Source organism: Heptranchias perlo, unplaced genomic scaffold (genome assembly GCF_035084215.1).
Source record: "Heptranchias perlo isolate sHepPer1 unplaced genomic scaffold, sHepPer1.hap1 HAP1_SCAFFOLD_691, whole genome shotgun sequence".
Classification (NCBI taxonomy): Eukaryota; Metazoa; Chordata; class Chondrichthyes; order Hexanchiformes; family Hexanchidae; genus Heptranchias; species Heptranchias perlo.
The window spans coordinates 40,409-53,375 of NW_027139720.1; the positions used below are offsets into that span (position 1 = coordinate 40,409).

General features: G+C 46.7%; 1 protein-coding gene across 3 annotated transcripts in view; it reads left to right on the top strand.

Moving 5' to 3' along the window:
• LOC137318269 (E3 ubiquitin/ISG15 ligase TRIM25-like) overlaps positions 1–12,967 on the top strand; it is a 48,010-nt gene that overhangs the window by 9,994 nt on the left and 25,049 nt on the right. For 2 of the 3 annotated variants that reach the window (XR_010961857.1, XM_067981198.1), the window contains exons 5-6: positions 6,693–6,715; positions 7,671–7,879. Coding sequence is in view for 2 of the 3 variants with exons in the window: in XM_067981198.1 (XP_067837299.1) it covers positions 6,693–6,715; positions 7,671–7,879 (232 nt within the window). In the remaining variant the exon portion in view is untranslated. The remainder of the gene's footprint in view (positions 1–6,692; positions 6,716–7,670; positions 7,880–12,967) is intronic. The other variant, XM_067981199.1, reaches the window with a different exon arrangement.

The window sequence follows — 12,967 nt, forward strand, 5'->3', positions numbered from 1 at the left end:
AAATCCCGTCTTCGCACTGAGGACACCATCCAACGTGTTGTGTGGCACTACCACCGTGCTAAATGGGATAGATTCAGAACAGATCTAGCAGCTCAAAACTGGGCATCCATGAGGCGCTGTGGGCCATCAGCAGCAGCAGAATTGTATTCCAGCACAATCTGTAACCTCATGGCCCGGCATATTCCTCACTCTACCATTACCAACAAGCCAGGGGATCAACCCTGGTTCAATGAGGAGTGTAGAAGAGCATGCCAGGAGCAGCACCAGGCGTACCTAAAAATGAGGTGCCAACCTGGTGAAGCTACAACTCAGGACTACATGCATGCTAAACAGCGGAAGCAACATGCTATAGACAGAGCTAAGTGATTCCACAACCAACGGATCAGATCAAAGCTCTGCAGTCCTGCCACATCCAATCGTGAATGGTGGTGGACAATTAAACAACTAACGGGAGGAGGAGGCTCTGCAAACATCCCCATTCTCAATGATGGCGGAGTCCAGCACGTGAGTGCAAAAGACAAGGCTGAAGCGTTTGCAACCATCTTCAGCCAGAAGTGCCGAGTGGATAATCCATCTCAGCCTCCTCCCGATATCCCCACCATCACGGAAGCCAGTCTTCGGCCAATTCGATTCACTCCACGTGATATCAAGAAACGGCTGAGTGCACTGGATACAGCAAAGGCTATGGGCCCCGACAACATCCCAGCTGTAGTGCTGAAGACTTGTGCTCCAGAACTAGCTGCGCCTCTAGCCAAGCTGTTCCAGTACAGCTACAACACTGGCATCCACCCGACAATGTGGAAAATTGCCCAGGTATGTCCTGTCCACAAAAAGCAGGACAAATCCAATCCGGCCAATTACCGCCCCATCAGTCTACTCTCAATCATCAGCAAAGTGATGGAAGGTGTCGTCGACAGTGCTATCAAGCGGCACTTACTCACCAATAACCTGCTCACCGATGCTCAGTTTGGGTTCCGCCAGGACCACTCGGCTCCAGACCTCATTACAGCCTTGGTCCAAACATGGACAAAAGAGCTGAATTCCAGAGGTGAGGTGAGAGTGACTGCCCTTGACATCAAGGCAGCATTTGACCGAGTGTGGCACCAAGGAGCCCTAGTAAAATTGAAGTCAATGGGAATCAGGGGGAAAACTCTCCAGTGGCTGGAGTCATACCTAGCACAAAGGAAGATGGTAGTGGTTGTTGGAGGCCAATCATCTCAGCCCCAGGGCATTGCTGCAGGAGTTCCTCAGGGCAGTGTCCTAGGCCCAACCATCTTCAGCTGCTTCATCAATGACCTTCCCTCCATCATAAGGTCAGAAATGGGGATGTTCGCTGATGACTGCACAGTGTTCAGTTCCATTCACAACCCCTCAGATAATGAAGCAGTCCGAGCCCGCATGCAGCAAGACCTGGACAACATCCAGGCTTGGGCTGATAAGTGGCAAGTAACATTCGCGCCAGATAAGTGCCAGGCAATGACCATCTCCAACAAGAGAGAGTCTAACGACCTCCCCTTGACATTCAACGGCATTACCATCGCCGAATCCCCCACCATCAACATCCTGGGGGTCACCATTGACCAGAAACTTAACTGGACCAGCCATATAAATACTGTGGCTACGAGAGCAGGTCAGAGGCTGGGTATTCTGCGGCGAGTGACTCACCTCCTGACTCCCCAAAGCCTTTCCACCATCTACAAGGCACAAGTCAGGAGTGTGATGGAATACTCTCCACTTGCCTGGATGAGTGCAGCTCCAACAACACTCAAGAAGCTCGACACCATCCAAGATAAAGCAGCCCGCTTGATTGGCACCCCATCCACCACCCTAAACATTCACTCCCTTCACCACCGGCGCACTGTGGCTGCAGTGTGCACCATCCACAGGATGCACTGCAGCAACTCGCCAAGGCTTCTTCGACAGCACCTCCCAAACCCGCGACCTCTACCACCTAGAAGGACAAGGGCAGCAGGCACATGGGAACAACACCACCTGCACGTTCCCCTCCAAGTCACAAACCATCCCGACTTGGAAATATATCGCCGTTCCTTCATTGTCGCTGGGTCAAAATCCTGGAACTCCCTTCCTAACAGCACTGTGGGAGAACCGTCACCACACGGACTGCAGCGGTTCAAGAAGGCGGCTCACCACCACCTTCTCAAGGGCAATTAGGGATGGGCAATAAATGCCGGCCTTGCCAGCGACGCCCACATCCCGTGAACGAATAAAAAAAAAACTTCCAATCCTATGGGAATTTTGCCAGAGGACTGGAGGATTGCAAATGTTACACCTCTGTTCCAAAAAGGGGAGAGGGATAAACCCGGCAACTACAGGCCAATCAGCCTAACGTCGATGGTGGGGAAATTTCTAGAGACAATAATCTGAGACAAAATTAATTGTCACTTGGAAGAACATGGGATAATAAACAACAGCCAACATTAGCTTGGCAGCGGGATGGGAACCTGAGCGTAGATTCAGAAGGGAGGGAAGCAAAGCTGGAAATGGAAAGCAGAAAATTAGTGAGCAAGTTTGGAAGGCAGAAGAAACAAAGGCTAGAAAACAGACAACAAAGGAGTTTGGCAGTGCTTAATGGTGCAGACTTCAATGCAAGGAGTCGAGTGAATAAGGCAGATGAGCTGAGGGCACAGATAGACATGTGGAAGTATGATATCATAACTATTACTGAAACATGGCTCAAAGAAGGGCAGGAATGGCAGCTCAACATTCCTGGTTACAGAATTTTCAGATGAGATAGAGAGGGGGATAAAAAGGGAGGGGAGGGTGGTCGCAATATTGGTTAAAGAGACAATTACAGCTGTGAGGAGGGATGATACGTTAGAAGGATCATCAAATGAGGCCTAATGGTGGAACTGAAAAACAAAAAAAAGGCAATCACACTGCTGGGAGTGTACAATAGACCCCCAAACAGACAGAGGGAGATAGAACAGCAAATACGTAGGCAAATTTCTGAGAAGTGCAAAAACAATAGGGTAGTAATAGTCGGGGATTTCAACTACCCTAATATTAACTGGGATAGAAACAGTGTAAAAGGCATCGAGCGTAGAATTTTTAAATTGCATGCAGGAAAACTTTTTTTATCCAGTGCATTGCAAGTCCAAGAAGATAGGCGGCAGTTCTGGATTTGGTTTTAGGGAATGAAGTTGGGCAGGTGGAAGGAGTATCAGTGGGAGAGCATTTTCGTGGTAGTGATCATAATTCAATTAGATTTAGTGTCGTTATGGAAAAGGACAAAGATAGACCAGGAGTAAAAGTTCTCAATTGGGGAAAGGCCAGTTTTACTAAGTTGAGATGTGATTTGACAAAAGTGGACTGGAAACAGCTACTTGAAGGTAAATCAGTGTCAGAGCAGTGGGAGGCATTCAAGGAGGAGATAGTGAGGGTTCAGAGCAAATATGTTCCCACAAAGAAAAAGGGTGGGACTCCCAAATCTCGAGCCTCCTGGATATCATGGAGCATACAGGATAGGATAAGGCAAAAAAGGGAAGCTTATGTCAGATACGGAGAGCTCAATACTGCAGAAAGCCTAAAGTATAGAAAGTGAAGGGGTGAAATTAAAAAGGAAATTAGGAAAGCAAAAAGGGGGCAGGAAAAAATACTGGTGAGTAAAATCAAGGAAAGCCCAAAGATGTTTTATAAATACATAAAGAGCAAGAGGATAACTAAGGAAAGAGTAGGGCCTATTCGAGACCAAAAAGGTAACTTGTGTGTGGAGGCGGAAGACGTGGGTATGGTTCTTAATGAATATTTGCGTCTGCCTTAACGAAAGAGAGGGTTGATGCAGACATTGTAGTTAAGGAGGAGGAGTGTGAAATATTGGAGGGGATCAATGTAGTGAGAGAGGAAGTATTAAGGGGATTAGCATCTTTGAAAGTAGATAAATCGCCAAGCCTGGATGAAATGTATCCCAGGCTGTTAAGAGAAGTACAGGAGGAAATAGCAGAGGCTCTGACCAGCATTTTCCAATCCTCTCTGGCTACAGGCGTGGTGCCAGAGGACTGGAGGACTGCTAATGTTGTACTGTTGTTTAAGAAGGGAGAAAGGGATAGACCGAGTAATTACAGGCCAGTCAGTCTAACCTTGGTCGTGGGCAAATTATTGGAAAAAATTCTGAGGGACAGTATTAATCGTCACTTAGAAAGGCACGGATTAATCAAGGACAGTCAGCGTGGATTTGTTAAGTGACATTCGTGTCTGACTAACTTGATTGAATTTTTTGAGGTGGTAACAAGGAGGGTCGATGAGGGTAGCGCGTTTGATGTAGTCTACATGGATTTTAGCAAGGCTTTTGACAAGGTCCCACATGGCAGACTGGTCAAAAAAGTAAAAGCCCATGGGATCCAAGGGAGAGTGGCAAGTTGGATCCAAAATTGGCTCAGTGGCAGGATACAAAGGGTAATGGTTGATGGGTGTTTTTATGACTGGAAGGCTGTTTCCAGTGGGGTTCCACATGGCTCAGCACTAGGTCCCTTGCTTTTTGTGGTATATATCAATGATTTAGACTTAAATGTAGGGGGCATGATTAAGAAGTTTACAGATGATACAAAAATTGGCCGTGTGGTTGATAGTGAGGAGGAAAGCTGCAGACTGCAGGAAGACATCAGTGGACTGGTCAGGTGGGCAGAAAAGTGGCAAATGGAATTCAATCTGGGGAAGTGTGAGGTAATGCATTTCGGAAGGTCAAACAAGGCAAGGGAATACAAAATAAATGGGAGGATACTGAGAGGTGTAGAGGAACAGAGGCATGTCCACAGATCCCTGAAGATAGGAGGACAGGTAGATAAGGTGGTTAAGAAGGCATACGGGATACTTTCCTTTATTAGCCGAGGCATAGAATAGAAGAACAGGGAGGTTATGCTGGAACTGTATAAAACACGAGTTAGGCCACAGCTAGAGTACTGCGCACAGTTCTGGTCACCACATTACAGGAAAGATGTGATTGCACTCGAGAGGGTACAGAGAAGATTTACAAGGATGTTGCCAGGACTGAAGTATTTTAGCTATGAGGAAAGATTGGATAGTCTGGGGTTGTTTTCTTTGGAACGGAGGAGGCTGAGGGGTGATTTAATTGAGGTGTATAAAAAGATGAGGAGCCTAGATAGAGTGGATAGAAAGGACCTTTTTCCCTTAGCAGAGCGGTCAATAACCAGGGGGCATAGATTTAAAGTGATTGGTAGAAGGATTAGAGGTGAGTTGTGGAGAAATCTTTTCACCCAGAGGGTGGTGGGGGTCTGGAACTCACTGCCTGAAAGGGTGGTAGAGGCAGAAACCCTCAACTCATTTAGAAAGTACTTGGATGTGCACTTGATGTGCTGTAACCTACAGGGCTACGGACCAAGTGCTGGAAAGTGGGATTAAGCTGGATAACTCTTTTTCGGCTGTCACAGATACGATGGGCCGAATGGCCTCCTTCTGTGCTGTAAATTTCTATGATTCTATAATTCTATGCTTTGTTAAAGGTAAATTGAGTCTGACTAACTTGATTGAATTCTTCGATGAAAACTTGTTAGCAAAATTGAAGCCCATGGGATTAAAGGGACAGTGGCAGTGTGGACACGAGATATGCTCAGAGACAGAAAGCAGAGAGTAGTGGTGAACGGTTGTTTTTCAGACTGGAGGGAAGTTTACAGTGGTGTTCCCCAGGGGTCAGTGTTAGGACCATTGCTCTTTTTGATATATATTGATGACCTGGACTTGGGTATAGAGGGCATAATTTCAAAGTCTGCAGACGACACAAAACTTGGAAATGTAGTAAACAGTGAGGAGGATAATTGCAAACTTCAGGAGGACATGGACAGACTGGTGAAATGGGCGGACACATGGCAGATGCAATTTAACACAGAGAAGTGTGAAGTGATGCATTTTGGGAGGAAAAATGAGGAGAGGCAACAGAAACTAAATGGTACAATTTTAAAGGGGGTGCAGGAACAGAGAGACCTGGGGGTGTATGTACACAAATCTTTGAAGGTGACAGGACAAGTTAATAAGACTGTTAAAAAAGCACACAGGATCCTTGGCTTTATAAATAAAGGCATAGAGTACAAAAGCGAGGAAGTTATGCTAAACCTTTATAAATCTCTGGTTATGCCCCAGTTGGAGTATTGTGGCCAATTCTGGGCACCACCCTTTAGGAATGATGTCAAGGCCTTAGAGGGTGCAGAAGAGATTTACCAGAATGATACCAGGGACGAGGGACTTCAGTGACGTGGAGAGACTGGAGAAGCTGGGGTTGTTTTCCTTAGAGTAGAGAAGGTTAAGAGGAGATTTAATAGAGATGTTCAAAATTACGAGGCGTTTTGATAGAGTAGAGAGGGAGAAACTGTTTCCACTGGCAGGAGGGTCGGTAACCAGAGGACACAGATTTAAGGTAATTGGCAAAAGAACCAGAGGGGAGATGAGGAGAATTTTTTTACGCAGCGAGTTGTTCTGATCTGGAATGCACTGCCTGAAAGGGCGGTGGAAGCAGATTCAATAATAACTTTCAAAAGGGAATTGGATAAATACTTGAAAAGGAGAAATTTACAGGGCTATGGGGGAAAGAGCAGGGGGAGTGGGACTAATTAGATAGCTCTTTCAAAGAGCCAGCACAGGCACGATGGGCCGAATGGCCTCCTCCTGTGCAGTATGATTCGATGATTCTATTGACTGATTTGATCTCCTCTCTTTATTCACAGAACTCGAAGCAGCTCCTTTCCAGGTAAGTTCCTCTCAGTCATACAGTACCTGCTGCTGATAGGGAACCTTCACCTGTATCTGGGAGAAGAGTGAAAGTAGAATCACCGCTTGGAAACCTCCCCAGATCAGGGGCTTCCAAATGGGGCGAATATTGAGTGATGTTTAACTGTGGTTTGAGGGGTTCTTGGCTCAGGCAGCCTGTGGGAAATGGGAGTGAGATGGGCTGTTCCATCGGTGTGTAGAGCTTCTCAGGAACCTGTTAGACAGGAATTGAGAGCGAGAGAAACCTGCAGTGACCTGTATCTAACCGAGGCTTCCGAAAGGCTCCATGTGTGTCAGTGACAGCTTTATTCCATTGGGTCAGTAAGTGCTGTGTGATTGGCTTGTTCTATCAACCAGCCCATGGAGAAATGAGGAGAGGGGCAGGTCCCAGTGTCAGAGTGACAGTAAAATGTCTTGTGATTGGCTCATTCTATCCACTAACAGAGAAATGAGTGTGTGCTGAAATGTCCCAGTAATGTCAGTGTGACTGGACACTCTGTGAGGGAATCCCACCGATCCCAGGTCCCTAGGAGGCTGTTCCTTCTCCTCTCCTCACTTCACATGATCGTAGTGAGTGTGTTCCTGCAGAGAGGGGGGAGCACAGACTGGAGACCCTCGGGATAATAATAATTATTAATAATGGAAAGATAAGGGCTCCAGTACAGAGAAACTGGACTGAACACAGATGGCTTTGAAAATCACAAACTGAGCTGAAGTGACAGCAAACCAGGATCCCACTGCTCGTGTGGAGATCAGTGTGAATGCAGGGAGACTGCAAATCCCGGGATTCTGCCATTCTCAGGATAGGTTGCTGCGGGGTGTCAGTACGAGCATTAGAAGGGGTGCAGGTTGTTGCACTGATCACTCGTTCCCCTTTGGGTTTCCGATCTGAAATGTCCCCACTGATAAAAACATTCTCTCCTCTTTCATTACAGAGTGACTAAGACTCAGAGAGTCACAGACCCAGATGTTCCAGCGCTCACCCTGAACCTGTCCAAAATATCTCAACTTATCCAGAAGAGGCTGAATGGATCGGAAAAGTACCACTCAGACATATTGGGAATAATAAGTAAGAACGTGCAGCTTTTCTCCAATTCTGGGCACCACACTTTAGGAGAGATGTCAAGGTTAAGAATTTCAAGAGGTGAGGAGGCACTTAGATTAAAGCCCTCAGGTTAGAGATGATTGCCGTTGGCTGGGCTTGTCTGAGACATGAAGAAACTGTTATTGAATCATTAAAATAAGATTTCCAAGGGGATTACGATCAATATACTGATTGGACTGAAAGAGGAGGAAGGCGGTGTGTACTGAGGACATCTGAATGGAGAAGCGGGGAAGTTATGTTAAACTTGTATCAAACCTTGGTTAGACCACACTTGGAGCACTGTGCACAGTTCTGGTCTCCATATACCTTGGTTAACCCTCACTTGGAGTACTGTGCACAGTTCTGGTCTCCATATACCTTGGTTAGACCTCACTTGGAGGACTGTGCACAGTTCTGGTCTCCATATACCTTGGTTAACCCTCACTTGGAGCACTGTGCACAGTTCTGGTCTCCATATACCTTGGTTAGACCTCACTTGGAGGACTGTGCACAGTTCTGGTCTCCATATACCTTGGTTAACCCTCACTTGGAGCACTGTTAACAGTTCTGATCTCCATATACCTTGGTTAGACCTCACTTGGAGCACTGTGCACAGTTCTGGTCTCCATATACCTTGGTTAGACCACACTTGGAGTACTGCGTACAGTTCTGGTCACCACATCACAGGAAGGATGTAATTGCACTGGAGAGGGTACAGAGGAGATTTACGAGGATGTTGCCAGGACTGGAGAACTTTAGCTATGAGGAAAGATTGGACAGGCTGGGGTTGTTCTCTTTGGAATAGAGGAGGCTGAGGTGTACAAAATTATGAGAAGGCTTGATAGAGTGGATAGGAAGGACCTGTTTCCCTTCGCAGAGAGGTCAATAACCAGGGGACATAGATTAAACTGATTGGTAGAAGGATTAGACAGGAGCTGAGGAAAAGAAATTTCACCCAATGGGCGGTGGGGGTCTGGAACTCACTGCCTGAGAGGGTGGTAGAGGCAGAAACCCTCAACTCATTTAAAAAGTACCAGGATGTGCACCTGAAGTGTCGTAACTACAACTCTACGGGTCAAGTGCTGGAAAGTGGGATTAGGCTGGGTGGCTCATTTTTGGTTCGCGCACACAATGGGCCGAATGGCCTCCTTCTGTGCCGTAACTTTTCTATGATTCTATACTGTGCACTGTTCTGGTCTCCATATATCTTGGATAGACCACACTTGGAGTCCGGTGCACAGTTCTGGTCTCAATATTATAAAAAGGATATGGAGGCACTGGATAATGTGCAAAAAAGATTCACAAGGATGATGACAGAACGGAGAGGTTATAAATATCAGGAAAGATTGAACAGGCTGGGGCTCTTTTCTCTCGAAAAGAGAAGGCAGAGGGGTGACCCTCAGGGGTGCTAAGATTATGAAAGGGTTTGATAGGGTAGACGTAAGGAAGATGTTTACACTTGTGGGGAGACCAAAACTAGGGTCATAAATATAAGATAGTCACAAATAAATCCAATAGGGAACTCAGGAGAATCTTCTTTACTGAGAGAGTGGTGAGAATGTGGAACTCGCTACCACAAGGAATAGTTGAGGTGAACACACAGATACATTTAAGGGGAAGCTGGATAAAGACATGAGGGGGAAAGGAATAGAAGGATATGCTGATAGGGTGAGATCAAGTTGGAGGGAAGAGGCTTGTGTGGAGCATTAACACCAGCATGGACCAGTTGGGCCAAATGGCCTGTTTCTCTGCTGTTCATTCTGTGTAATTCTATTTATGTCGAGGCCTTGGAGAGGGTGCAGAGGAGATGTACTAGAATGGTACAGGGATGAGGGACCTCAGTTATGTGGAGAGATTAGAGAAACTGGGATTGTTCTCTTTACATCGAGTCACATCAAGTCTACAGCACAGAAACAGGCCATTCGGCCCAACTGGTCCATGCCGGAGTTTATGCTCCACATGGGCCTCCCCTCTCCCTACTTCATCTCACCCTATCAGGATACCCTTCTATTCCTTTCTCCATCATGTGTTTATCGAGCTTCTTCTTCAATACATCTGTGCTATTTGCCTGAACTGCTCCTTGTGGTGGTGAGTTTGAATTCCCTACTGGATTTATTCGCGACTATTTCATATTTATGACCTCTAGTTTTGGACTCCCCCACAAGTGTAAACATTTTCTCTCCGTCTACCCTATCAAACCCTTTCATTATCTTAAAAACCTCGATCAGGTCACCCCTCAGCCTTCTCTTTTCTAGAGTAAAGAGTCCCAGCCTGTTCAGCCTTTCCTGATAAGTTTATCCTTTCAGTTCTGATATCATCCTTGTGAATCTTTTTTTGCACCCTCTCCAATGCCTCTATACACTATTTATAATATGGAGACCAGAACTGTTCACAATACTCCAAGTGTGGTCTAACCAAGATTCTATATAAGTTCAACATAACTTCTTTGCTTTTCAATTCTACCCATCTAGAAATGAGCCCCAGTGCTTGATTTGCCTTTTTATGGCCTTATTAACCTGTGTCGCTACTTTTAGTGATTTGTGTGTCTGTACCCCCAGATCCCTTTGCTCCTCTACCCCATTTAGACTCTTATTGAACAAGCAGTTTGTGGCCTCTTTATTCTTCCTACCAAAATGCACCACCTCACACTTATCTATATTGCAATTCATTTGCCAATTACAGCCGACTCTGTAAGTTTATTAATGTCCCCTTGTATTTTGACACACTCTTCCTTTGTATTAACTACACCCCCCAATTTGGTGTCGCCTGCAAATTTTGAAATTGTACTTCTGATTCCCGAATACAAATCATTAATGTAAATTGTGAACAACAGTGGTCCCAGCACCGATCCCTGGGGAACACCACTTTTGCCAGTCTGAGTAACTACCCTTAATCCCTGCTCTCTGTTTTCTGTTTTGTTGCCAACTTGCTCTCCATTACCTGCTCATTTATCCTGAGTGCAGAGAAGGTTAAGGGCAGATTTAATCGAGGAGTTCAAAATTTTGAGTGATTTTCCTGGAGTAGAGAGGGAGAAACTGTTTCCAATGGCAGGAGGGTCGGTAACCAGAGGACACAGATTTAAGGTAATCGGCAAAAGAACCAGAGGGGAGATTTGGAGAATTTTTTTTACAGCGAGTTGTTCTGATTTGGAATGCGCTGCCTGAAAGGGCGGTGGAAGCAGATTCAATAATAACTTTCAAAAGGGAATTGGATAAATACTTGAAAAGGAAAAATTTGCAGGGCTATGTGGAAAGAGCGGGGAAGTGGGACTAATTGGATAGCTCTTTCAAAGAGCCGGCACAGGCACGATGGGCTGAATGGCCTCCTTCTGTGCTGTAAGATTCTATGATTCTATTGGGGACTGCCAGCATAGAATCATAGAAAGGTTACAGCACGGAAGGAGGCCATTCGGCCCATTGAGTTCACGCCTGCTCTATGCTAAACCAATCCAGCCAGTCCCACTCCCCCGCCCTTTCCCTGTACCACTGCAGATTTTTTCCTTTCAAGTAGTTATCCAGTTCCCTTTTGAAGGCCATGATTGAATCTGCCTCCACCACCCCCTCGGGCAGTGCATTCCAGATCCTAACCACTCGCTGTGTAAAAAAGTTTTTCCTCATATCACCTTTGGTTCTTTTGCCAATCACCTTCAATCTATATCCTCTCATTCTTGACCCTTCCGCCAATGGGAACAGTTTCCCTCTATCTACTCTGTCCAGACCTTTCATGATTTTGAATACCTCGATCAAATCTCCTCTCAACCATCTCTGTTCCAAGGAGAAGAACCCCAGCTTCTCCAGTCTATCCACATAACTAAAGTCCCTCATCCCTGGAATCATTCTAGTAAATCTTTTCTGCACCCTCTGTCAGGCCTTTACACCTTTCCTAAAGTGCGGTTCCCAGAACTGGACACAATACTCCAGTTGTGGCTGAACCAGTGAATTATAAAGGTTCATCATGACTTCCTTGCTTTTGTACACTATGCCTCAATGTATAAAGCCCAGGATCTCTCTGTTCCTGTACCCCTTTTAGAGTTGTGCCCACTAGTTTATATTGCCTCTCCTCATTCTTCCTACTAAAATGTATCACTTTGCATTTTTCTGCGTTAAACTTCATGCCACGTGTCCGCCCAGGCCACCTGCCTGTCTATACCTCTTGAAGTCTGTCACTATCCTCCTCACTGTTTACTACCCTTCCAAGTTTTGTGTCATCTGCAAATTTTGAAATTGTCCCCTCCACACCCAAGTCATGAATATATATCAAGGAAAGTAGCTCTAAGCACTGGCACCTAATAGACCACATCATCGTCCGAGCGAGGGACCGCAAAGATGTCTGCATCACCCGCGCCATGCCTGGAGCCGACGACTGCTGGACTGACCACCGACTAATCCACTCTACCATCTCCATCAACCTGGCCCCAAACCGGCAGCGGCAGAAAAACCTCTGCCGCAGGAGACTTAATGTCGCTGGACTCAAAGACCCTGAGAAGAAAGACCGACTCAGCCGTCGCCTTACAACCAATCTGGCGACGACCAACGATCCAGAGTCGCAGAGTGCCCACAGCGTCTGGTCCGCCCTAAAAGCCACCATAGTCAGCACCTGCGAGGAGACGCTCGGTCTCTCGACCAGGAAACACCAAGACTGGTTCGACGAGAATGATCAGGAGATCCAGGATCTCCTAGACCGTAAACGCAAGGCGTTCCTGAATTGGCAGCTCCACCAAAACTCGAGTGAGAGGAAACAAGCCTCCAGGCAACTGAAGGCCGAGGTGCAACAAAGAACCCGTGACCTAAAGAACAGATGGTGGGTGGAAAGAGCGCAGGAGACTCAGCAACTCGCCGACAACCACGACGTGCGCGGCTTCTTCAGCGCAATTAAAGCCATCCACGGTCCGAGTACCCAGGGACCTACCCCACTGAGAGCCAAACATGGAGAGGCGCTCATCAAAGACAGAGAGGCAGTCAACGCCCGCTGGAGAGAGCACTTCGAGGACCTCCTCAACCAAGACCCAGTCCTCGACACAAGTACCCTCGACACCGTCCCGCAACACGCGACCCGCCACCATCTCAGCACAACCCCAGCCCGCCACCATCTCAGCACAACCCCAGCCCGCCACCATCTCAGCACAACCCCAGCCCGCCACCATCTCAG